General features: G+C 45.7%; 1 protein-coding gene across 1 annotated transcript in view; it reads left to right on the top strand.

Annotated features, from left to right (window-relative positions):
• The window catches only part of TRPM8 (transient receptor potential cation channel, subfamily M, member 8), an 84,603-nt gene that overhangs the window by 33,220 nt on the left and 24,633 nt on the right, over positions 1-26,750 (top strand). Inside the window, exons 6-19 of the mRNA XM_014544160.1 lie at positions 345-522; positions 1,561-1,733; positions 2,968-3,142; positions 4,314-4,381; positions 6,892-7,089; positions 8,130-8,232; positions 9,302-9,414; positions 13,697-13,987; positions 15,480-15,575; positions 16,484-16,613; positions 18,660-18,805; positions 19,399-19,511; positions 19,842-20,058; positions 25,376-25,467. Of these exons, the coding sequence (XP_014399646.1) occupies positions 345-522; positions 1,561-1,733; positions 2,968-3,142; positions 4,314-4,381; positions 6,892-7,089; positions 8,130-8,232; positions 9,302-9,414; positions 13,697-13,987; positions 15,480-15,575; positions 16,484-16,613; positions 18,660-18,805; positions 19,399-19,511; positions 19,842-20,058; positions 25,376-25,467 (2,093 nt within the window). The remainder of the gene's footprint in view (positions 1-344; positions 523-1,560; positions 1,734-2,967; positions 3,143-4,313; positions 4,382-6,891; positions 7,090-8,129; positions 8,233-9,301; positions 9,415-13,696; positions 13,988-15,479; positions 15,576-16,483; positions 16,614-18,659; positions 18,806-19,398; positions 19,512-19,841; positions 20,059-25,375; positions 25,468-26,750) is intronic.

Raw genomic sequence — 26,750 nt, 5'->3', positions numbered from 1 at the left:
CTGTGTCTAGCCTCCCACAGCTCCCCCTTCCTCAGCCTTGTTCCTCAGTCTGTAGTCATCTCTACCCCTGGAGGAAGCCCTAAAACATAACTGAACCCCACCCGTGTCTGCTCTGCTGAAAACGCTGCCCAGGTGCCCTGCTGCCTTTAGGATATATAGTCCCAAGTCCTCCAGCTGGCTTGGAGGGCCCTTTGGTGGCACCCACATGCCCCCAGTCTGCTGCTCTCCTTCCACTTCCCCATGGGGACCCTCCTTAGCTGGGTCCCGTAGGAGCAGGTAAGCCCGCTGATCCCTGGTGGTCAGGAGGACACGTGCCCACCGTGATGCTTTCCCTCTTCCCACAGTATATTCGATTGTCCTGCGACACTGACGCAGAAATCTTGTACGAGCTACTGACCCAGCACTGGCACCTGAAAACGCCCAACCTTGTGATTTCTGTGACCGGAGGTGCCAAAAACTTCGCCCTGAAGCCACGCATGCGCAAGATCTTCAGCCGCCTGATCTACATCGCTCAGTCCAAAGGTGCGCTTGTCTTCGGGGACAGAACGGAATTCTCATATGCGGTTCGTGCGCAGAATCCAGATGCTCTAGAATTAGATAATTAATCATTATCTTGTAAAAAGCGAGGACCTTAAATGAGTGGATAGGGAGCTCTGGAGGTGTGGGGGTGCTGTGGTTCACAAACTAACTTTACAATCAGTGTTAAGGTGCTTCCCTATGGGTAATTTAATGTTTCCTTTAAACGTCTAAGCTTTAATTTTCTTATTTCTACATAAAAAAATTTTACCCAGAATATTCTGAAAAATCAAAATTTATTTATTTGCTCTTTATATCAAGGGTGGGCTGCTGGAAACAGCAGGCCATAACCACCAGTATTGATGGAGATCAAAACAAATAACTGGGGCTTTCTTACTTGAATATTAGCTTAGCACTTTTTATTTTTTAAAAATATTTTTATTGATTTTTAGAGAGAGGAACGGAGAGGGAGAGAGAAAGAGAAACATCGATGGCCGCCCCCCCATGCCTGCTATGGGGGATCGAACCTGCAACCTTGGCATGCGCCCTGACCAGGAATCGAACCAGCAACCTTGTGGTGCACGGGATGATGCCCAACCAACTGAGCCACACTGGCCACGGCAGCATTGTTTTCTTTTTAAATTTTATTATGAAAATTCCTTCAAAAGAATTATAAGAATACAATGAATTATAAGAATTATAAGAATACAATGAATGTCTATAACTCTTCACCTAGACTCACCAATTGTTAACATTTTCCCATAATTCTCTTTCCATAAATATCTACATATTATGATATTTTTGGACTCACCTGAGAGTAAATTGTAGGCATCATGACAAAACCCCTGACCTGGAACATCTACTGAGATGATGTGAGGGGCCAGAGCTGGGAAGTCGGTCATCTGCCTGCACTCTGCGTGGGCCACGTGGGGTGCTACTTCACTCCCCATGGCCTCATTGGAAAGGGGGGTGTGGCCAACTGTGAGCACAGGACAGGAACCTTACTCAGAGCCGGCTGAGCCTTTGCTTCTCCCTTATTGACAGGCGCTTGGATTCTCACCGGAGGCACCCATTATGGCCTGATGAAGTTCATCGGGGAGGTGGTGAGAGACAACACCATCAGCAGGAATTCAGAGGAGAACATTGTGGCCATTGGCATAGCGGCTTGGGGCATGGTCTCCAACAGGGACACCCTCATCAGGAATTGTGATGTTGAGGTATGGGCGGGATGGGAGGAGGTCTGTGAGGTCACATGGGAGAAAGATCAGGGTGTGGGGCTCTGGCCTGAACGTTGGGGCTCTGTGATGGTGTTAACTCATGGGAAAGTTGGCCTTGCAAGAAAGGCCTTTGGAACCTCAGGAATTAAAAACAAAGATGATATAATCAAAGAATTCCTGGGAAGGTGTTGCCAATGGATGTGTTCAGTTCATTAAAATCTGTTCCCAGATTTTAATGAACTGGTGGCTCAGTTGGTTGGAACATTGTCCTGTATATCAAAAACTTGCAGGCTTGATTCCCAATCAGGGCACATACCTACGTTGTGTTTTAGATCCCCAGTTGGGCACATATGACAGGTAACCGATCAATGTTTCTCTCTCCACCCATGCCTTGCATTCTCTCTAAAAAAAAAAAAAAAAAAAAAAAAAAAAAATCCTCAGGTGAGGATTAACAACAACCACAAATTCATTTTCTAATCCCTAGACCAGGGGTGGGCAAACTTTTTGACTCGAGGGCCACAATGGGTTCTTAAACTGGACCGGAGGGCCGGAACAAAAGCATGGATGTAGTGTTTGTGTGAACTAATATAAATTCAAAGTAAACATCATTACATAAAAGGGTACGGTCTTTTTTTTTTAAGTTTTATTCATTTCAAATGGGCCGGATCCGGCCCGCGGGCCGTAGTTTGCCCACAGCTGCCCTAGACCCTGGCACAGGTCTTCTCATATGATAGATCGCAAACAAATATGTATGTGTGTATACTAATATCCACCTCTACCTGGATCTAGGCACATACATGTGTATGTGTATCTGTGTATATGTGTGTGAGTATATATGTGTGTGTCTGAATATGTGTATATACATATGTGTGTATATATATATGTACGTATATGTGCTATCTTTTTCTGAATGCTATCAATTTCAATGAATTTATTCAAAAAAGCACAGGTGATGGCACAAGAACTGGATTGGGAAGCTGATCCTTGCACTATCACTGGTCAATTATGTGATAATAGGCAAGTGACCGAAACACTTTGAACCTTCATTTCTTTATACTGAAATGAAGGCCTGTTCTATAAGATCTCTAAGATGTTCTGAACTTCAGAATCTGGGAAGAGGTATCAAGGTAGCTGAACCCAAAAAGTTAGCCTTCAGAGGAACCTATAAAAAATGTCATCACGCATCTTGGCCAACAAACAGAATCTCAAAGACAAGCTTCTGTGTGCTTTCCAGGGCTACTTTTCAGCTCAGTACATTATGGACGACTTCAAGAGGGACCCTCTGTACATCCTGGACAACAATCACACCCACCTGCTGCTGGTGGACAATGGCTGCCACGGGCATCCCACAGTGGAGGCGAAGCTCCGGAACCAGCTGGAGAAGTACATCTCTGAACGCACCATTCAAGGTCAGGACTCAGGGAGCGGGACACTGGACAAATATACTAACAAGAGCAGCAGCAGTAGCATCAACAACAGTAGCGACCAGTTATTGAGTGAAGCATGGCGAACCCACCTGATTATTCTCCTATTCCCAAAGAAGAGCTGTTATTTCTCTGCTTTCCTCAATAAATTAGGATGCTTTGCCAGGGTCACTGCGATAGGTACTCGTCAACAGGCTGGAGCAATGACAAATGCTGCCTCTTCCCCCTCTAGTGTGTTAGGATAGAAAGCCGGCTGTCTCTTCTGCTAGACAACAGTTCAGAATAAATAAAATCCCTGATGGCAAATATGAGCTCACAAAACAGTGCAATTAGCTGGCATAGAAATGATAAAAACCAACCTGCTGGTTTAATAGCCGACAGGTTTACTTCTTTGCATCTTGGCTACTTCTATGTGAAAGAACCACCTAATCAGGGGAGAATGCAGAATTTGTTTGCCATGGAAAGTGAACCACTCACTCTTTCTTCCTGTGGTTGACATGTGTGCTGTTGTGGAACCAGATTCGCTCGTGATGTAGTGATCTATTTCATATCAGGGAACTGCTGGAGATGTTCTCAGCTTTACACGTTCATCAATGGGACGTACAAGAAGGGAAGACATTTCTATATGCAGTGCTCCCCCTTGAGAGAATAAATAGTTATGCAAATTTTCCACCAGCTCAGAAAAGCATAGGGTTTTGCAAACGAGTGAGAGTTTTTATTGTGAGGATAAACTTGAATCTGGCCTAATATATGTTAGCAAAAGTAAATCATTTACAGACTTTAGCATTTTAAATACCAGTAACAAATTGCAGCATGACCTGCGTCATGCTGTTAGCAGCTTGAGACACTAAGACGCATCCAGCGTGATGAAGGGGTAAATAGTGAAGTCCGTGAAGTTTGTAGCCATCACCCCACACCCAGGGCTCACAGGGAAGAAGCTCCTAGTCCTACTCTCCCTGGTCGTAGGTGTCTTTTTTAAAAAAAATAAAGACTAGGTATTGTTTACTTGGTTAAAAATATTTTATGTGTATCATTATTTTCAAATGTGGGATTCTGACCAAAATGTAGATGGTCATTAAGAATTTATCAAATTGATTATTGTACACTGAGTATTTCTAATGAGTCCCAAAATAAGTTTTATGTTCATGTTTTACAGATTCCAACTATGGTGGCAAGGTCCCCATTGTGTGCTTTGCCCAAGGAGGCGGAAGAGAGACTTTAAAAGTGAGTCTTGGTTTGGTTTTCTAGAAGATTGGTTAACAAGCTCACTCATCTAATTTGTATTTTCAGGGTTTGGGGGCTCACCTAATCTAACCTGACTATTTTCACTAGAGCAAGTCAGTAGCATCTTTCCCACCACACAGTGTTTCCCTACCAGGCTTAGGTTGTCTCCTCAGCTAGATTTAGGAAGAGAATTTGCAGTGACATGAACAGTCTGAATACTCATTGTTGGCTTTGGCCATCAGCCTGCCAAAGAGAAGGGTTGGCATGAACTCATGAGACTTAAGGATCATAACCAGCATGTATCTGCATGCCACCCCATCTGTGTGGAGATGAGTTGTGATCAGACACACAAAGACTGACACCAAAACCCTGTTCTAATACCACCTTGAGCTTACCCACCACATGCTTCCTGAGCATGCAAAGTCTGAGCATCCCGTGTGAAGGAATCTGAAACCCTAAGTGATCCTGAGATCATGGAAAGCTTCTAGAATGATTCCAACCTGCATTGTTGAGCAGTGAGCAAGAATTCTGCTTCCCATTCCACCCTTGTAGACTTGACATTACTGATCTCGTCTTGCCTGCAGCCAGGCATCTGTTCCAACTTCTCAGAGAGCATTAGTGTGGCCACATGTGGGTGAGTATTTGAAGGCATGAGCATTGTTCTCATGATCGCACCTTTCCAGGAATAGGACAGCATAAGGAAGTAATTTTACCTCTCTCTTTTAGTTAATTTCCAGGTTGGCTTGCATATCCCCCCATTTCCCCTAACCTTTTTTAACTCTAAGACAGGGTTAGATTATAGGTATTCGAGGTCCTTGATCCTCTCTCCTCTTGTTACCAGAGTACACCCCTACAGTTACAAGCAATTTCTGTCAAAGTTATTTGGAATTTTATAATCTAGCACTTCTCTTTGTTTATTCTTTTATATAACAACTAGAGATCCAGTGCACGGAATCGTGCACCGGTGGAGTTCCTTGGCCTGGCCTGTGCCCTCTCACAATCTGAGGCCCCTCGGGGGATGTCAGAGAGCTAGTTTCTGCCTGATCCACGCAGGCCAGGCTGAGGGATCCCACCGGTGCACAAATCTGTGCACAGGGCCTCTAGTATGTATATAAGATCTTTGGTTAATCTCTTCCTGCCCTCCCTCCTCCCCCTTTCCCTCTGAGATTCATCAGTCTGTTCATGTTTCCATGCCTGTACGTTGAGCGTCTGCCCCTTGGTGGTCAGTGTGCATCATAGCTACCGGTCAAACAGTTGAACGGTCAAACCGTCACCTAGGCTTTTATATATATAGATGATCATTCATTCATTCGTTCATTCATTTATCAACAGGTATTTGTTGATCATCTGCTATGAGATCTATTACTGAGACCATTGTTAAATAAAACTCTTCTGGGAAAGACTTTTCAGAGGAAAATTAAAATAGAGATTTTTTTCAATGTAAAATTATCAGTTTGAAGAAATAGCAGTCACATAAAAGGAAGAGAAATGGAGAGAAAGTAACTGAAAGATGATTACATTTATTATCTCTCTCTGAAATTTTTAATTTAGAATTCAGCTTTCCAGACAGCTGCTGCAGGCCTAGGATGCTGCATTTCTGGAGCCTTTTCTAGGAATGTCTGCTCAGCCAACTCACAGCCCAAGGCACGGAGCACAGAAGAGAGGAGGAGAAGGGGGTGGACACCAGCTCTTTGTCCCCTCCTCTCTCAGCGCCCTTTTTATCACCCCTGCTCCCACCCAGCACAGCCCTGACACCCATAGCTGGTGCAGTGTGAGGTGGAGAAACATCCCAGCTGGGCTGTGGATCAGCCCTCTGCTCACTCTGATGAAGAAACCACACACTGTATGGGCAACATCTGCTCTAAACAAAGGGTTCGGTCTTGGCTAAAGGAAAATGCTTCATAGCTTTCTACCCATATGATCTCACTGTCAAGGGATTAAAATTCTCATACCTGATTCTCTTGTGCTGGCCTCCCTGGTCTTTATACAGGATGTGAAAGTGTGATAGGTGTGTATCCAGGAAGCAATTTTTTTTTCTCTTTTAATTAAAGGGGCAAGGGAAATTAGTTGAGGAGGGAAATATGAATCAATATAACACAATGTGGCTGCTGCTTTGAAGGTGTTTTCATACTCTAAGAGTATGAATATTGCTAACCTTCATCCGAGAAGCTAGCAACGATAATGTCGAGTGCTGTCACTCAAATCGATGGTGTCAGTGTTTGGAATGATCGATTTTGTACACAGGGATATTTTCAAGCATTTGTTGATGGAGAACTTCAATTAGTCACATATATCATTATTATGGATTTTGGCATTAGTACTTTCCTCATTCAATGCCAATAGCAAACATTTCGTTTGCTTCTGATCAAGAGTAAAACCCCAAAGGGAAAGTGCAGGGATGACATGTCAATGTGTTTGGTTAACCACCTTGACTTAGAGCCTTGGTCCTGAGCTAGGTTTCTGGTTGTTGTGTCTCTTCCATCTGACCGGCTCTGTCTCCCCTCTCCCAGGCCATCAACACCTCCATCAAGAGTAAGATTCCCTGTGTGGTGGTAGAGGGCTCGGGGCAGATTGCTGATGTGATCGCAAGCCTGGTGGAGCTGGAGGACACCCTGACCTCTTCCATTGTCAAGGAAAAGTTGGTGCGCTTCTTACCCCGCACCGTGTCCCGTCTGCATGAGGAGGAAACCGAGAGCTGGATCAAATGGGTGAGCTGTGGGGGAGACTTTAGAGGACTCAGAAAAGGGAAGCCAAGTTCATGGGAAGGGAAAACACCTTACATGCCTTCCTCCACCAGCAGCTGCGGCTGTTTCACACTTTCTCAGTGACTTTGAAACTGTGCCATGGCCCAAAACAATTTCTTGGTGGAAATGGAAGCTCACACAAGTTCAATGACTTGCCGAGCCTCCGTACCTCATAAGGGGTATCACGTGGGTTTACACTCAAGTCTGTCTGTTTGCAAAGTAGGCTAACCCTCTTTTTTTTAGAAAAATTTTTAACCCTCTTTTGGGGTGTTTTTATTGGAATGGAGAAGGAGAGAGAGAGAGAGAGAGAGAGAGAGAGAGAGAGAGAGAGACATGTGAAAGAGAAACATGGGTCGGTTGCCTCCCCTACACGCCCAACTTGCTTCCTCCTCTAGAAGTAGTGCTTCCTCCTCAAGCTCTCCAACGCCTGAAACCATGGAATTAGGGGGCTCTGCCTGTTCCCCAGAGCTTTGATTTTATAAAAATGTTTTACAATTAACTATTACAGAAAATTCCCAAAGGATGATATAGCAGATCCCTTCTCTATTCACCCAATCACTGAGTCCTCTTGGCTCTTGTTCACATTGAACCTTCCCTGCCTATAGTTTAAGCCCTTATGACCACACTTGGACAATTTCTGTTATTTTCTGTTGCCCTTTTCTCATTTATTCATTCACTCAACAACAGAACACCATGTGCCAGGCTTGCCACCCCCCCACACACACACACACACATCTGTCAATGGGCCTCTAAGCTTTTTGTTACATGTGTCCTTATATAACCTGTATTCTCACTGTGGTCAAGGACTTCTTATTTCCAATTTAGAAATTAGACTCTATGGGCACAGGAACTTTAGGTGGGAGAAGGAGGTCTGCAACTGCCCTGTAGATGGTATTTTTTTTTTTTAAAGTAGGAATAAAAGATTTTTTACCAAAAGTGTGAACTTTATACTCCTAATGTCTAAAACCAGTTGGCTGACAACTCTGTTCTTTAAATGTTGCCAGCTCAAAGAAATTCTCGAAAGTTCTCACCTGTTAACAGTTATTAAAATGGAAGAGGCTGGGGATGAAATTGTGAGCAACGCTATTTCCTATGCTTTGTACAAAGGTGAGTAAAAATAGCCACTCTGGAAGTCTCAGCTTTGTGTTGCTTCCTGTGACTTGCATTTATGCTTCAAATGGCTTTATTGAAATAGAATGTTGTGCTTAGTTTTGATTATGATAGATTAGAAGCTACAATAACTACTGTTGACCTGCTGAGTTAAATTTCCTTGGTTACATATTTTTAATAGAACAAAACATTTTTATGTCATTAAAATGCTGGTCAAATCCAATCATAGCACTCTTTAAAGACATGTCTCTAATAGTGGCTTAGAATTATTTTTTGTGCCTCAGACTCCTCTGAGAGTGTGATAAAGCCATAGGCATTTGTCCTAGGGGTCCACATATATGCACACACACTTCACACACATCAGTGATTCTGCATCAGTTTCAGGGTTTACAAATCTCCTGGAGCTGAGGAGTGAAGTTCAGGTTAAAACTTCTCACCTATGATCTTGGCTAGAATTCCATGAAGGTGGATGTTACCTGAAATAAATAGAACCTTGGCAAAGACCATCTAGAGTTGAGCTTCTTGATTATGGCTGTAAGGTATGCAGAGCAGGGTGAGCCACATAGGAAGTGGGATTTAAACATTTGCTATTTATTGAAATCATTCTTATTGTGCTCGCCAGAAATTTGGTTGTAAGAATATTTATTAAAATAGGATTATATCTGTAGAGAAACATAGATCAGAATATATTAGCTCTGGAAAAGACAAGTAGAACATTGTTGTAATATGGCATTATTTCATAGATTTAGATATAGTGTAAGTCAGATATGGTCCTTGAAATATCACATTTATGGAATCTGAGTCTATGGAAAAATATCAATACACCATTTACATGGTTAGAATATGAAGTGGAAAGACATTATTGACACTTGATCCTCATTTGGGGCATTCAGAATATTGATAAGAATGAGTGAAAATAAAGCAAAAGAACAGTTGTGAGTGTCTGCTTCTTGAAGAACATACTTGGAATCCCCTGGGGAAAATGGCTCTGATAATAGGTTATACGAATGGCTCTGGCCCTTTTATTTCTGGGCCTTTGGTGGTTGACTCTGCTGCCCTCTTGTAGCCTTTAGCACCAACAAGCAGGACAACTGGAACGGGCAGCTGAAGCTGCTGCTGGAGTGGAACCAGCTGGACCTGGCCAACGATGAGATTTTCACCAACGACTGCCGCTGGGAGGTATGTTAGCAGCTCTCCTGGCTATTCCAGCCTCAGGTCTGGTCCATTTCTGACAAGGTCTCTGGTATTGGCTCTTGCAAAGGGTTGTTTTCTGGTCCATCAATTTTGCCAGGCCTCCCTTTCCTCCTCTGTAGTATGGGGTAACAATATTGACTTAGTAGGTTTGTTGTGAAGAGATGATAATAAATGCACTGATGGGAGAACTCTCAATCCATGAATGCCATCTACATTTATAGCCCTCAGCCGTGATGTGAGAGCCGCTTCTCCATCCGCGTGCAGAGGTGCAGCTCCCCTGGCAGTGGGTGGGCGGGAGGATGGGGAAAATATGTCACATGATTGGAATGGGTATCAGCAGTAGCTTTACTAAAAATGAAGACAGCCGTACTCATTTTGCTCCCTGCCCCATCTACTTAGCCAGGTTCCGATAAGAGAATTGCCAGCAGTGAGATGCATCGGAGAAGGTAGCACAATTTGGTTGAAGACACACAGTGAATGTCTTAGAGCTAGAGGATCGGGGCTCCCCGCCAAATAAGCACCTCCAACATGCAAGTTTTATGTCCCCAAAACACTATTTTACCCCAATGTAGTGACTTTTCTCACTTGCAATTTGATCAGAGTTATAGAACCACACTTTCCAGGGATGTCCTCTTATGTACAACTGCAGTTAAATCAGCCACGGCAGCTCTGTTTTGTAGGAACAATCACAAGCCGTCACACTTGCACCTGCAAGGCTGTGGGTGAATCTGTTCTCAGCTCCTTCTGAATTAATCTGAGTAACTTGTGACCAGCTGGGATTTATTTAATTTTATACATGTATGCATAGATTTGAAGGTGCATGCATTTCATAACTGGCATCCTTCGCAGCCAGGTTCAGAAACTACTTTTAGGCCTACTGTTGTATAATCAATGATGAAGATTTGATTTATATTAACAGGTGATAAATTTTAATAACAGAATGCAAATAAAGTAATGACTTATGGATTTTTAAATTATTCATTCCTGCAGCAAACATTATCTTGTGTTTGGTCTTTGCATTTAATGAACTGCATTACACATTGCAAAGCTTTAGTTAGTTGAGGGAAAGTATAAGTAGATGTAGTTAATTGATTCATAAATGGATCCCTGTGTGAGAAATGGTCTCTTTAAGTAAGGTCATATGATATAAATAAACATAAACTCGGGCACATATTGAGCGGTGCATTTAATTTTATTAACTCAGCCTAAGACAGTGAAGGAGGAAGGGCATAATGGCTAAGCGTATGGATGGGCTCTGGAGGCAGCCCGTCGGCCTGACTTAACCTCTGCAAGGCATTTAACCTCTCCGTGCCTCAGGTCCCTCAGATGTGGTGCGGTGGAGCCTGCTCGTGCTGGCTTGCAAGAGCCGACTGCTAAGGCTTTAGAGATTTTACGAGTCAGTAATTAAATACCATCACTATTAAAATTCAACTATAGCCCAGCCAGGGTGACTCAGTAGATTGAGCGTCCCCTCCATATACCAAGAGGTCATCAGTTTGATTCCGGGCCCAATCCCTGGGAGGCAGCCGATTGATGTTTCTCTCTCATCAATGTTTCTATCTCCTCCCTTACTTTCTCTCTAAAAAAATTAAATCAATAGAACATATTTTTGGTTTGATTCCAGTCAAGGGCACATACCCGGGTTGTGGGCTCGATCCCCAGTGGGGGACTTGCAGGAGGCAGCCGATCCATGATTCTCTTTCATCATGGATGTTTCTATCTCTCTCTCTTCCTTCCTCTCTGAAATCAATAAAAATATATTTTTTAAAAAATTCAACTATATAGACTTAGAACTAAATACATTTTATTAAAAAACAAAGGTAATACATAGTCAAAACTCATTGCTTTCTGATTATTTTACTACATTTAGTATTATCTAGGCTCTGGGCATTATTTCTGTCTATTGCGTCTGCATGCTGGAAATAGTGCAAGTGCTGTGCTACTCCAGGTCTATTTTCAATTCTGCATTCAACGATGGCATGTTGGCAGCTGGAAGTTAGCCACAGTGGGAGCATTTACACAATAGGAATTGGCAAGACTACAAAGTGGGGTCTGTTATTTTCTTCCAGAGAGCTGGTTGTTAAACATTTACCGGCACACCGCTGCTCATCTGAAAATGGAGATGATAATAGCAGTACCTACCTCATTGGCTTGTTACAATGATTAAATTGGATAATGTTTCTGTAGTGCTTAGGAACATTGGTTCATATTAAATGACATATAAGTATTTGTTTAAAAATACATAAAAGTCGTTAGAATAATGGTAATGTTGGTGTGACCTTTTACATCACACAAAGCAGTCTCGTGTTAGTTCACTTGCCCCTCACACCGACCCATGGGGGGGACTTTCTCACTTTCCTGGGTAACAAACCAGGGATCCATGAGTACCACAGGAGGGGGTTACTGATGTTTGATTTTTTTAAAAAATACGTTTTTATTTATTTCAGAGAGAGAAAGGGATAAGGAGAGAGGGATAGAAACATCACTGATGAAGGAGAATCATTGATGGGCTACCTCCTGCATGCCCCCTACTGGGGATTGAGCCCACAATCTAGGCATGTGCTCTGACCAGGAATTGAACTGTGACCTCCTGGTTTATAGGTCGATGATCAACCATGGAGCCACACTCATTTTTTTTTTGAGGGCGTGCTCTGACCCAGGAATTGAACTGTGACCTCCTGGTTTATAGGTCGATGATCAACCACGGAGCCACACCAGCCGGGCCTCATTTTTTTTGAGGGCCTGCTCTGACCTTGAATTTCTGAAAGCATCTTGACCTATGTTATCTCATTTCATCTCCACAAGCACCTACGTATTTTCTAGAAGAGCAGACTGAGGCTCAGGGAAAATCTTGTCATACTGAGGCTCAGGTCACACATCTGGGTTTGTAAACAAAGATGTGTCAGTGGTTCTCGAAGTGCGGTCCCGGACCTGTGGCAGCTCAGGAACGACCTGGGAACCTGTCAGCGGCACAGATGACCAGACTCTGCCTCAGGCTTGTTAAAGGATGGATTTGGAGGTTGACTCCAGCACCCTGTGTTTAGTAAGCCTTCTGGGTGACTCTGGTTGATGTCTGAGGACCACTGCCCTATGGGTGGCCAGCGGAAAGGCAAATGGATTTAGAAGGAATTGTGAAACTGGGTACAAGGCACACTTTCCCTGAGGACAGAGGAGAAAGGGCAGCTGCCTTCCTTAGGACAGCCACCTCTCCCCTCCCTGTCCTGCCTGGAGCCACAGTGTGGGCCCCGAGGGATCCTTGACTGTTTCCTCTGTAGGCAACGTGTGATTCCCAGGGATCCAGCACTAGACAGACACAGCAACCGTCAAGGCTTCCCTTAGTAGAGACATTCATGACACCAGGGCCAGGGGAGTTTCAGGAGTGAAGTGGGCTAGGTGGACGGCAGTGAGGATTGGTGGGTTCCCCGGGGACTGGAGGACCCAGGTTCCAGGAGCAGCTGCCACTCGGCTCCATGATGGTACTCCATGTTGTCCAGGCTTCTAGATTTCAATGCTGGAAAAGTGGATTTATATGAACTTTCTAATTTTTAATGTTAGCAACTGAATTGAATTGTAAGAAATACTATGGAAGACAAAGGGAACATATCTGAGACCTGGTGTGACCCATAGACCACTGGTTTCTATCTGAACTAAACGGTGCTTGTCCTTTATTAAAATTCCCAATATGCTTTTCTGGAATAGGTTTTATCAGGAGTCCAGAAAGTAGAGATAAAGATAAATCATAACCAGGTACAATTGTCAATTATTTCAGTGATGCTGTTATGCAACATGATCAGGTATGTTCTTGGTGGCATGTGGCTTGAAGGGCAGCAGAAGATCCCATGACCCAGAGCAAGGTGTTGGCTGTTGGTGGCTCACAATCAGGGTCCACTGGAGACGTCAGGGAAATGGTGTGAGCTGTACATTCCCCACCCCCTGAGTGCTTCCCTTATGCCAGGCTCTGGGATAAATCCTTGACCAGCATAATCCCTACACGGGTGTAATGATCTCTACCTTACCACAGCAGGAGACCAAGTCACATCCAAGCCCACATCTGGCTGATATAAGAAATCCTACTTCCCCAGTATGTGAATTATAATCCAATGTCGTATTTCAATGGAAAAGATGTATTTTATTCTCAAGACGGGAGCTCAAAAGAAGTTGAAGATCCTACTACTTTGTGGCTGGAAATATGATGTGGCCGAGGAAGGCCTTGTGCTTCCTTTCCTGGGCCCAGGGTGTGAGTACCCTCTCTGCTCTCTCTCCTCAGTCCGCCGACCTTCGGGAGGTCATGTTCATGGCTCTCATAAAGGACAGGCCCAAGTTTGTCCGCCTTTTCCTGGAGAACGGCCTGAACCTGCGGAAGTTTCTCACTAGCGACGTCCTCACCGAGCTCTTCTCCAATCACTTCAGCACCCTCGTCTATCGGAACCTGCAGATCGCCAAGAATTCCTACAACGACACCCTCCTCACATTCGTCTGGAAACTGGTGGCCAACTTCCGGAGGAGTTCCAGGAAGGAAGACAGAAGCAGCAGGGACGAGACAGACGTAGAACTTCACGTATGTAATGGGAGACCTGTCTGCTTGAGTTCTCTGGTCTTGTGAGTCTTCCTTCAAAAAAGTTTCCCACTCCCTACCTCATCGCTGTCAGGTAGCAAACGTGTTGGCATTCTTATTTTTTTCTACTGCCTTTACTGAAGATAACGAGTCTCCCTGGTGAGTTTTCTGATGTCTGCTCTATGCTCTGTGCTTTATTTCAAACTACTTGTTGCAGAGTTTCTTAATTGCAAAGCTCAGGGAACAGGGGCACATGCATGGCTGCCTGTTCATGTCTTAGGCTTTTGGACATGACCTGCCTAAAATTGCTCTCCACTGCCCATGTAAAGGACTGAAGAACTGGCACATTTTCTTTTGTAGATAAAAGGGGCAGTGGTTATTTCCAAAGGGACGATCCAGGTACCCCTTGGAGAGGATGCTGTGACTAGCAATATGAACACCTGTATTCTCTAGGCCTTCCTATCTTAGGTACAGGCAGTTCCCAGCCGCCAGCACCTGGAGCTCTCTGCTCTGAGCCCGGTGCCCACAGTGGGTGTATGAAAATCCCAGCCCCTCCCTGTAAGGACAGGTAATTCTGAGGCATGTATGCTGCACTGGTTCCCAGGGCTGCCTAGCGGGACCGATCTCTAGCTAACCACCGAGACAATGAGCCTGTTGACAGTGCGCCTCAATGGGTTCTTTCCTTTTGGATCTTATTTTCTCAGATGCCCGTTGGTTTTCCTGGGATTGCCTCTTAAGTAAACTACATGTCTCAGGATTGCTTCAGGGGAAGCTAGGTCATTGTCTTTAGTGACTCTAGGATTTTAATATGTGTGCCTATATTGCAAAAATCTAAAGGGCTCGGTGTTTAGGAAGTGTTTAGGAAGCTTCTCATTGACACTATTTATGTTCAAACCCTCTGCAGTATCCATAACCAGGCCTGACAGTTTGGACCTCGGTAAAACCTGTATATAGGAAAATACACATCCTGTTGTTTTCTATCTGAAAAGGTTCCCCTGGAAGATATGGGGTGCTGAGTAAGAGCTGGGGTTTCAATTAATGTATTAGGAATCAAAACGCCAAAGAGATAAGCCACAGCTCTGTAGTGTGGTAATTGAACTTAACCAAACTATAGGAAAAGTTAGAAATTTAGTCTGAATGCTTTTTCTAGATGAGAAATTGATTTATAGGATGGAATTGCTTGCTCTTCAGCTGTCAGAAGTCATTCAGTGTTCAGATTGTTCTCGGTGCCACTTTCACTCTTTATACCTCTCCATCTAGTTGTACATTGTCTTTTATGATCGATAAAAGATTTTGTGTCAAATTATACCACCTGGTGGCTTGCAGAGCTGAGAACTGTGTCCCTGTGCTGTTAGGATGAATTTGTCCACCGAGTATGGAGCCTCCAAACATGGGCTCTCTGCTTGGGCATCCCCCCCACCCCCAACCCCCCATTTTCCTTCTGAGAGGAGTGCAGCTAGGGTGACCTTCCTTTGCACTTGCTCTAACCCTCCAGGACGTGTCTCCTATTACTCGGCACCCCCTTCAAGCGCTCTTCATCTGGGCCATCCTGCAGAACAAGAAGGAGCTCTCCAAAGTCATCTGGGAGCAGGTGAGTGAGCAAGCCCAAGCCACGCGCCTGCCTTCCTGTGGCTGTCCGGACCTCCAGACTCTCTTGCCTAACCTAAAACATCCTCCATACAATGGAATGTCTGCTGTCAGTTGAGTACGGCTGTGCCTGTTTCACCGTCGGCGGAGGTGTGTCTGGGAGGAGAGGCCACTGGAAGGGAGCTGTGCTTGGTGGGCGATCCAGTAGGCACCTGCTTCTCAGGTGTGTGTGGGTGTGTGATTGTTTTCCAAGTGGATGAGGTTTTTAAGTTTAATTTTTAAAATCTATGTCTAGCTTTATTGCATAATATCAGTTGAGTACGGCTGTGCCTGTTTCACCGTCGGCGGAGGTGTGTCTGGGAGGAGAGGCCACTGGAAGGGAGCTGTGCTTGGTGGGCGATCCAGTAGGCACCTGCTTCTCAGGTGTGTGTGGGTGTGTGATTGTTTTCCAAGTGGATGAGGTTTTTAAGTTTAATTTTTAAAATCTATTTCTAGCTTTATTGCATAATAGACAGAAGTAGGGCCTGGACACATTCTGCTTTGGGAAACTTACTGAGATTTTTCTTTGTGATTCAGCACAGAATGATGTTTTAGAAATGATTTATGGACAGTTGAAAAGAAGTTACGTCCTCTATTTTTAGTGCATAAAATCGGATATTGAATATTGAGTTCATACACAGTCTTACTACATTATCGCGGTTTCCAAGGCCTTATCCACTTGCTATTTTCCTTTCATATGCTAATTTCATGTTCAAGACTATTTTATGCACATTGCGAATTTTGCTTTAAGTCATTACGAACAGTTTAGATTTTGCCATTTTGCCGTGAGTTCGTTCTTGTTTGACATTAGGGTTGACTTGACCACTTCAAGGGATTATGAATTAACCCTGACATTTTCCGCCCTTCTCAAAGACCAGGGGCTGCACCCTGGCGGCCCTGGGAGCCAGCAAGCTCCTGAAGACTCTGGCCAAGGTGAAGAGCGACATCAATGCTGCTGGGGAGTCTGAGGAGCTGGCCAATGAGTATGAGACGCGCGCAGTGGGTAAGTCTCCTGGCCAGGATGTCACGTGGGCACAGGCATGCCCATGGCACTCATGTGCCAGATGGCAGAGCTCAGTGGCATGTCCATGCTCCTCGATTGGCCTGATTTGTGGGCTGCAGAACAGGTGTTCATGTGTCTGGCAGAAGTCACAGGCCCCTTGATCCTGGTACTTACTGACTTTTCCTAGAATGAAAGTGGGAAATCTTGGGCTCTCTCATTTCCCAGGGCCAGGTCTAAGTAGCTCAGGTGGGTGTGTGGGGAGTGGGGGTGTTGTGTTTGGATGCTATTAAAAAACTGAAGGTCTGAGGTTTTACCTGACTTGCAAGTCATTACGTTAGCTGGCCAGTTTCATATCTACATGCTGGTAGGACCCTAGGCCCCTGGTTCATTACTGGTATCATAGGCAGCAGTTGGAGAAGCATCTTGGGTTGGCCCTCCGTGCCTTGATTCCCCTTCAGTGATGTGAACAAGGGCTGGTTCTGTCAGGGCTGCAGGTGACCTGCCCACGCTCCCCTCCAGGGCGAGATCACCCAGGATCTGCAATGGAAGGTGGGAGAGGCAGCCCTAACCGTTATCTCCCGGAGTGCCTGTCCTCTGTTTGCTAGTCAATGTCCCTGGACACAGCTTATCAGGGCCCTTGGCTCGGAAGGCCCAGACTGGGTGGGGGTGTGAGGAAACCAGCATCAGTGGCCTCCCAACAGCAGCGTCTCAGACCTGCTCAGCTGTTTCCTTTTTCAGCCGCGAGTTTTGAGTTTGCAATGTGGTACGTCCTGAAACGCACGCGTGTTTGTCTGTTGTTGTAGCTTCTCTGGGTTGGAAAAAAATGTGTCCAATAATTTCTTTTAATATATTAAATTATGTTAATTTATGACTGACCTCAACTAGGCAATGGCTCCTAATACAGGGTGTCCCCTAAAAAATGGATGCGCACTTTGAATGATTATAAAGTCAGTGTTTATTAACATAATGTTCATTTTCAAAGTTTAAAAGAATCTATGAATAATTTTGTCAATGCCTGTCTTCAAACTGATGACCGTTTTGGTCCAGGCACTGCTGATAAAGCAAAGCAATGGAATTGCAAACATCAAGAATTATTTCATTTGGTATTTGTGTGCCTTCAGTTCACTGACTGTTGCTTTGGTTTATACCATAAACTTTATCTTTTTTAAAAAATATATATTTTATTGATTTTTTACAGAGAGGAAGGGAGAGGGATAGAGAGTTAGAAACATCGATGAGAGAGAAACATCGATCAGCTGCCTCCTGCACACTCCCCACTGGGGATGTGCCCGCAACCAAGGTACATGCCCTTGACCGGAATCGAACCTGGGACCCTTGAGTCTGCAGGCCGATGCTCTATCCACTGAGCCAAACCGGTTAGGGCTAAACTTTATCTTTTATGTATTCCCATAAAAAACTCTAGTGGCATTTTAGGATAAATTTTCTTTGTTCAAAGCTTAGTCTGGTTTCACCCATTATTGCAAATCAGTTAAACCTGAAAAGGAGTGAAATTGAGTGAGTTATCAGCTGTGAAAGTGTATATACATTTTTTTGGGACACCCTATATTTTACCAAATTTCCTCTGAAGATCTGCACTCTAGTCTCTTTGTCATTAGGTCTCCAGACATAAGCACACCCTCAGTGCAATATGTCGGTGTTTCTTAGATCTTTTTGGCTTTTTTGCACCATGCTTTATCTGCAAAGAAACCTCACCAAGAAAGCACAGCATGTAAATGAAATGGGGGGCGGGTTGCTCTGGGAAAGACAAGCAGAGGGTGTGGGTCCCTCCCCAGTGGCTGAGCCTCACCAAAGAGGGGCTCCCGGTGCTCAGCGCAGCCAGTTCCCAGTGCATCTGTTGCCATGGGAGCTGTGCTGGGGACGCTGTGTGCAAGGGAAATCCCATGCTCAGAAAGAATCATGTTGTGCCAGCATTTTCTATGCTTTTTGCAAACCAGGGAGCTCGCTGGGGGACGGGGGAGGACAGCCCTGGGTGTTGGCCAGCCCTGCCTCAGCTCCCCTCTCTCTCTGGTGCTGATGTGACTGTAGAGCTCTTCACGGAGTGTTACAGCAGTGACGAAGACTTGGCTGAGCAGCTGCTGGTCTACTCATGTGAGGCCTGGGGGGGAAGCAACTGTTTGGAACTGGCGGTGGAGGCAACGGACCAGCACTTCATCGCCCAGCCTGGGGTCCAGGTAAACAACGTACAGTCATGTCCAGAAACGTGCCTTTTACATCAGATGCTATTAGCAACCTTAAAAAATATAATATTAGTAACAAACTGCAACTCCAATGTGAAAGCCCTGGTGGGAGAAGGTGGGTGATGCTACGGGAGATGGCGGTGTCTAGGTATCGGCATGTCTTTGCTCCATGGGAGGGTGCAGGAGAGAGAACATCCTTTGAGTTTCCACAAAGCAGAGAGCACAGCACCACAATTATGGGCGGGGTCTTCGGATCCAGTGCCTGGGTCCCTGCATCCCTAACCAGGAGTGTGATGATAGGCAGGTTATACAAGCTCTCAGGGCCTTGGTTCCTCACCTGGGAAATGGGCAGAATTTGTTTAACCATGAAATAATTCTCGCCATACAGAACCCATGTAAGGACAGGATCGAAAATCAAACAGTTTCAAATTGTGGTCATAGCCCCTTAGAACCCAGGTAACTGATATAGACGGAGAAGAACCCTATTTACTTGGGGCGGTGCGAGGGCCGGTAAGAAAGGTTGGGTACCATCCTGCATGTCATAGCATTAATAAGGACCCCTGTCCTTTGTCTTTGTTCCCCTGTAGAATTTCCTTTCCAAACAGTGGTATGGGGAGATCTCCCGAGACACCAAGAACTGGAAGATTATCCTGTGTCTATTTATCATACCCTTGGTTGGCTGTGGCTTTGTATCATTTAGGTATGAAACCAAGACACGTATGTGTGTGTGTGCGCGTGCTTGCGCGCTCCCATGTAAAGAACTGTAAGGCCTGGAACTTAGGATGTTCACTCTGCCACCTACAATTAGGTCTGGGATCATCTCTTCCTTTCCCTGGGTTTGATATTAAACAGGTAGAGGTGGGGCCATGTCTCCACTCTCGTAGGCAGAATTGAGATTTGTTAACCATGAAGTGCCAAGGGCTGACGCTTGGCCGGTCCATCTCAGAGCAGCCTGACCCCCCGCCCCCGCCGTGAGTCTGTGTTCGCATGGTGTTTGCGAGGACAGTGATGATGCTCTCACGCTGTCCAGGAAGAAGCCGGTGGACAGGCACCGGAAGCTCCTGTGGTACTACGTGGCCTTCTTCACCTCCCCCTTTGTGGTCTTCTCCTGGAACGTGATCTTCTACATCGCCTTCCTCCTGCTCTTCGCCTACGTGCTGCTCATGGATTTTCACTCGGTGCCACACTTGCCCGAGCTGGTCCTCTACGCGCTGGTCTTTGTCCTGTTCTGCGATGAAGTGAGACAGGTAGGACAGCCCACGTGGGGCACCCCTCCCTCCCTCGGGGCGGAGCAGGGGGGCAGTATCTTCCTCATGCCCAAGAGGAGCAGAAGTTGCTTCTGAAGTTCCAAAGTCATTATTTTCCCCAAAATAATTTGCGGTAGCCCATGGACTTCTCCGCCTCGCAGCACTCCAGTGAGGTCTCTGAGTGCCAGTGCGCTCTTTGCTCTCTAACTGCTGTTCATGGATGATGAATTCCTCAGCGTCGAGAGTGGATCCAAAGAGCACATTGACCTTGGGCTTAAACCATGCCCATAACCAGGAGCCGTCTGTGCTCTGGCTGTCGCCAGGGGAGGCAGTGGGATGAGTGGCAGGGGAGTGGGAGGGCTTTCCAGCTCAGAGCATCTTAATGCCCTGTGTGTCCAGGGGATATGCTGGAAAGTCATAGAAGTCCCTATGGACTGCAGCAACTTTGTGTGAATTATTCATGGTGATTTTCTGCAGTTTCCTGAGATCTGCATTCTCCACCACTGAATCCAAAACCTTAGTCCAGGACTGGCATGGAGTAGGCACTCAGCTCCTAATTATTGAATAAATAAATATCGATGGTGAAGGATGGTGCTGTCCCTAAACCATTATTAAAAGTGACCCCAGAAAATCTGGTCAGACTTAGCAGTTTACAGATTATGAGAACTGCCAGAGTAGTCCCTTTTCTTGTCCCTTCTGAGTCTAAACCTAACATCATATGCATTCGACACGTAGGGCCTACGTGCCTACAGCATATGAGACACTATGCCCCATGCTTCGAGAGATTTGGAAGGCTGGAGAGTGCTGTTCTCGACCTCACAGAGTCACTGCCTAGTAAAGAAATCTTAAATTGGTTTCAACTAACATGTCAACTCTGATAGACATTTTTGTGTGACTTCTAGTTGTCCTGGAAAGACTCTAAAGCTCTGTCTGTTCTTAGTAGGCGGGGGTGGGTGGGTGAGGGGTGGGTGTCTTGATCAGTTAGTGATGTCTGCATGAGTTTGACAGGTGGGAAGAGTCCTGCTTTCCCTTGCCCAGTAGGGTGAAGTGCAGGTGAGGGATGGAGACAAGGTGGAGGTGGAGAAAGAAGAAGGTAAATGACACAAGCCAGTTTTGAGCACGGCAAGATTATCAGGCTTTCTGTCTACCAGAAAGCTCCCCCCCTTCCCCCCGCCAAGGACAGGGCTGCTGACGTGCAGATTTCTGTGATCTCAAATCAGCTTCATGGGTTGACTTAGGGGGTCACAGCTCAGTCCAGCTTGTCCGCTCAGGCCACCAGTCTGCTCGGGCCACCATGACATAGCACCACCAGCTGCGTGCTTACAACAGAAGCTCACTGTCTTATATCTGGAAGCCTGGAGTTCAAGATCAAGTTGTCGGCAGGGCTAGTTCCTTGGGAGGGCAGCAAGGGGAATCTGGGTGTGCTGCAGTCTTTGTGATTCCTTGACTTGTAGAGGTGTCATCTGAACTGTGTCCTCAGGCTTACAGGGCATCCTCCCTGTGTGCATGTCTGTGTCCAAATTTTCCCTTGTCACAGGGACACCCAAATCTGAGGCCCATTCCATTCCTGCCCCTCGCTCATGTTCCCAACATTTCTCCACTAGCCTCGTTCCTGACCCTGCCTCCCCCGTGACATTAAGACACTGAAGCCGCTGTGAAAGTCCAGACACTACTTGCTTCCTCCAGGCATTTGAAGAAGCCATGAGGTCTGGAGAGAGGACTGATTCCAGGTTGCTTTGTAGTACAGATCTTGGCCTGGATGGAAGATTCAGGGAGACCCATATCATTCATGCATTCATTCAGCCAATATTTATCAAGCACCAGGCACTGTTCTAGAGACTTGGATACAGCAATGAAGCAACAGACATCTCTGTCCTTCCAGAGCTTTCTACCAGTTAGAGATGATCGGCAGGGTCCTCTCAGGGAGGATCGGCAGGGTCAAGGGGAGGAGGGCAACCCTAAAAAAGAGAGTCTTACACTTACTGGGAGGTTGGCGCAGGGGACTGGTAACAGTAAAATGTGTCCTTAAGTCACAAACATCTCCATACAAATTCAGAACATTTAACTGCTCAGTCACTTATCGGGTCATGCAGGAAGGAGACTCAGGATAGGTGTGTTTTGCTGGGAGAAGAGCCCTGGCAGGTGTTGTGTGAAGTACCCAAGAGAGTGACACTGGGTGGGAGCAGATGGTGGGCAGGTGGAGGAGCCTCAGGGAGGGAAGTGGGCTGTGGAGGTGCTGGGTAAGCATTCACTTCCCAGTCATTCCCGGGTCCTGCGGGGGGCGGGGGAGTGAGGCCCCCAGGGTCTGGCTGAGCCCCAGCTATCCTGTCTACCTTCAGATTGGGTGATGTTTGATACGGAGGGTGATTAATGAGGACCTATAACTTTGTCCAAGTGTTTCTTCTCTTTCTTTTTATGAGTGGCATTTGAATGGGTCAGCATCCATTCAGCAATACTGTGTGTTAAGGCGATGGTGTGGGACAGGAGTGTGGGTTCAAGGGCAGCCCTGGTTTAGTGGTCTGTGAGGGAGTCTGCAGAAAGCCTGGAAGATGCTTGTCAAGAAAGGAATCCGCCACTGGGGGTCACTGTTTCTCTTCTGTCTTCAGGCTCCTGCAGTGGGAATCCTCAATTTGATTGGAGCCCTCTAACAGGCAGTTCTGCCGGCCTGGTGCAGCCTTAATTAACCTCATTGGCACTTGTTAGAAAAACCAAAACCAAGCAGGATGTTACTGTTTTAGAGTGTGTCTGGGTGTCAGACAATGTGCTCTTTAGTGTATCCCCATGTCCCCTCCCCCAGGGGCAGATGATGCTATGCTAAATTGGAATTTTTAACCAAGGCAGTCAATAAGCTCCAATACAGTCATTAAATAACTCTTAGGTCCACTAAACAGACTGTGGTTCTTCATTTAAAGTAAGTCCCATCATCTCTTTGTGGAGCACACTGTGCAATCTTGAGGCCCTTTGAATCCCCAAATCATGAAAGATATGAAGAAATATGGCCCCAGTACTTTATGAATATAGCCCATATCTGGCATTCCATTCAGAAAAGAGGCCTCTGTTTATTTTTTTAAAAATGTTTTCTCACTGGGGTGGTGCCTCCAAACCCCAAAACTGATCTACTTCGGGTATCTTCCAGCTCGCAGGCCAGGCTTCTGGGACTCTCATGGGCAGGGGCTGAGCTGGGCTGGGGCAGTTGGGTTGCCCACCTGCCCCGGGGCCAGGGTTTCTAAGGGGAAGCAGTGCTACAGGTGGGGCCTGTCCTAACCACTCTCTTCTTGCAAATGTTTCTGGGTGGGTGGAGGTCAGTGTCACTGCGACCACCCAAATGGGTGGTTAGAAGTCTGGATGTGATTTCTGAGCCTACAAGTTCAGTGAAACGAGGCCACACTGGAGCTGCTCAAACCTGGGAGATTTTTCTATCTCCTTGGTGCTAGATTTCACAATGCACTTACCTCCTCTGTACTGGAGCGTTGCTGTTTGCATTTATAAATGAATGCAAGGAAATGCTTCTTGAAAAACCAATGATGCTTTTTTAATCCCTCCAAGTCTAAGGTTGCTGGATCCCTGTGTGACCTAAAGAAGCAGGGTGATGTCCAGAGAGGAATCTAAGATTCAGACTCCTGAGGCTGCCACTTGCTGGCCATCTGCCCTTGGGCAAGTTCCTTAGCTCACCCCTACCCCCACCCCCCAGGCCTTGGTTTCAGCTGCAAAACAGGAAATATAATATCTGAATATCAGACAGACCTATCTTGGTGAGATCACTCAGTAAGACTGAAAAGTACCCTGTTCCATTGAGGACACTGCTTTCCTGCCTTCTGGTGGTTTCCTTATCTGAGCTCCCTTGGGGCTTTGGTCTTGCCTCCCTGCCAACCTTTATCAGGTTTCATTTTAAACGTATTTAATCTGTCCTTCCCAATGGCCCATGGCTTCCTTGAGACTCAACACTGCACCTCATGCCCTGCCTCTGAGTCCCGGGAGCCCAGCACAAGTGTGTGGAGCCCTGTGGGCTCTCAAATCATGTTTTGAGTAGATGGTGGAATGAAGGGGCAAAGTGTCGAGTAACACTCCCTCCACGTTCTGCGTGGAGTAGGGTTCGGTATCTGAAAGTGGAGCCGCACAACAAATGAGAGAAAAAGACACGAGATAATTTTGCAATATTGGGGGACCAGGCGGGCAAGTCCCAAAGGACTTCCACCCATGCTCAGGCTGCTCCAATCTTTTATTGATCTGGAGTAGCCCTTAGGGTAAGGAAGTTTCAATGACACACAGATCAGCAATTTCCAGGAGTAGACAAAAGTATCTGATTAACTCATCAATAGATTTCCAAGTGTAGGCAGAGTAACTGATTAGCTTATCAATAGATTTCCGAGTGTAGGCAGAGTAACTGATTAACAATAATCAACAAGGATCTACATAACTATCTAAGGAATTAAGGGAACTAAGGTGGGGATGCTTCAACTATTATTACCTAAATTAACTGAGTGGTTCCTAGATTAACTGGGTGGTGCACAGCCCTGACCTTTGCTAGGACTTTCAAGCCCTGACCTTTACTAGGACTTTCAATGGCTACTAGCTTTTGGGGGGGTCTCTGTCTAAACTCAGCTAGTGAAGACAATGAATGGACTCCGGCAGCAAAGGACCACCCATGTCCTGGATTGCAGAGGGGCTGGCGAGATGCAGCCTCCTGAAGGACAGTCCTGTCCCTCTCCATCCCCGGGTGGTCCTGGTGGGCTTTCTTCCAAGAAGCCAGGACCAGTCCATACCAGTCATGCTGAAAGGATCAGGGAGGCACACACTGTTCCTGTCACTTATTTCTGTGGCCACAGCTGTCCTCAGAGATGCCACATAGAGCACATTTGTGCAATTTTTTTTTTAAAAAGGTTCCTTTGTATCAAGATGTTTTATTACTACATGTTAGAAAATTCTTACAATAAATACACGGATCTGCGATGCTGACAATATGGAGAACACCCTCTAGAGTTGTGCAGGGCACAGCCTACACCACGGTACTCGGTGGACGGGGATCCCACGTCTGCCCCCACGGGCTGTGCTCACTCTCTGCACATTCATTTTCAAGAACTGTGAGGATACAGGAGTCCCTTCTGGTGAGTTGATCAGCAGCACGTGTATAACAGAGCAGCAAGCGTGCAACTCACTTCCGGTCCCCCTGGATCAACATGAGGCACATGCCAGGGCTCACCCAGCGCATCACTGGCTCCAAAGGAGCTTGAAAAAAATGTGTGGACGTGAGCTAATCTGGAAACAGTGATGTTTCCACGCCGCTCACGTCCTCTCTCTGTCCCTTTCTGCACTATAGTGGTACATGAATGGGATGAATTATTTTACCGACCTGTGGAACGTTATGGACACACTTGGCCTTTTTTATTTCATCGCAGGAATTGCATTTCGGTAAGTAGTCCTCACTGCTTTTCCCAGTTTCAGGTGGGTTGGGCTTCTCTTGGAAGAAAGGGTAAAGGAAAGATCTTTGACATTCAAGCCCAAGATAAGCCAGTTCCCCACCCGCCAGAGGTGGTTCCAGAAGGCCACTGTCCCTGCTTCCCGGAGGCACAGTGTGCTAGCGTAGAGCTGTCTCTCCCTTCCCCTCCTGGTGACCTGTAATTGAAAGGGACTCTTCCTGGTTTTTCACTGTGTGCTCACAGAACTTGGGGGGAGATAATTAGAAATTGAGGAGAGTAGAAAGTGATGAGGCTCTTAAATATCACACAGTGTTTTCATTTGAGGCCATACAATCTTCCAAAATGCCCTCAATTTCAATTTGCATGCTGGTTATGGAGCCTGCCCTCCTCACTACGAGTGTATTTCCAATCTAAAAGCAATCACACTAGAAAAACCAATCTAAAATTATGGTCAAAGGCAAAAAGCAATGTGCAATCCGAGGGATAGAGAAAAAATTGGGGTCCACCCAGCACCACGGCTCATGTTGCCTGTGCCCGCGTCCACCCGCGCCTGCCCTCCCCACATAACTTCAGGGTGGACGCCGGGTTCTATTTGAGCAGCACACAATGTCCCTTTGCAGAGGAGCCTGATGATCCATATTTGTACCCCAGAATGAGGTGTTTACAGTGAATGCTCGATCTATCATTTGCAGGGAGTAAAAACTCAATTTCCTCATCCAGGAAACTCCCTTTCTGCTTAGGTTAAGAGCCCCCAATTTTTTTTTTTTTTTACAATATACAAAATAAATCTATTACCAGATTGTAGATACAAAATAATTAGCCATTTACATGCAGTAAACATTAGTATTTCAAGAAAAATATTTTAAATATAATAATATTACCAAAACTGTACTAACACAGTATAATATCACAAAAGTTGTAGGAAATATTAAAAATCTGCAAATAACAGGAATTCTTCTACTATATTCTAAAATATATTTTTTCCTCTGGCTCTATTTTTGTTCATCAGTTTATGCTATTCATTATATTCCACAAATGAGTGAGATCATGTGATATTTATCTTTCTCTGACTGGCTTATTTCGCTTAGCTTAATGTTCTCTAGGGCCATCCATGCTGTTGCAAATGGTAAGAGTTCCTCCTTTTTTACAACAGAGTCATATTCCATTGTGTAGATGTACCACAATTTTCTAATCCACTCATCTGCTGATGGGCACTTAGGCTGTTTCCAAATCTTAGCTATTGTAAATTGTGCTGCTATGAACATAGGGGTGCAT

This window comes from Myotis brandtii, unplaced genomic scaffold (genome assembly GCF_000412655.1).
Source record: "Myotis brandtii unplaced genomic scaffold, ASM41265v1 scaffold354, whole genome shotgun sequence".
Taxonomy (NCBI): domain Eukaryota; kingdom Metazoa; phylum Chordata; class Mammalia; order Chiroptera; family Vespertilionidae; genus Myotis; species Myotis brandtii.
Note: the sequence above shows the minus strand (reverse complement) of the source record. Positions and strands in the feature narration are given on the sequence as shown.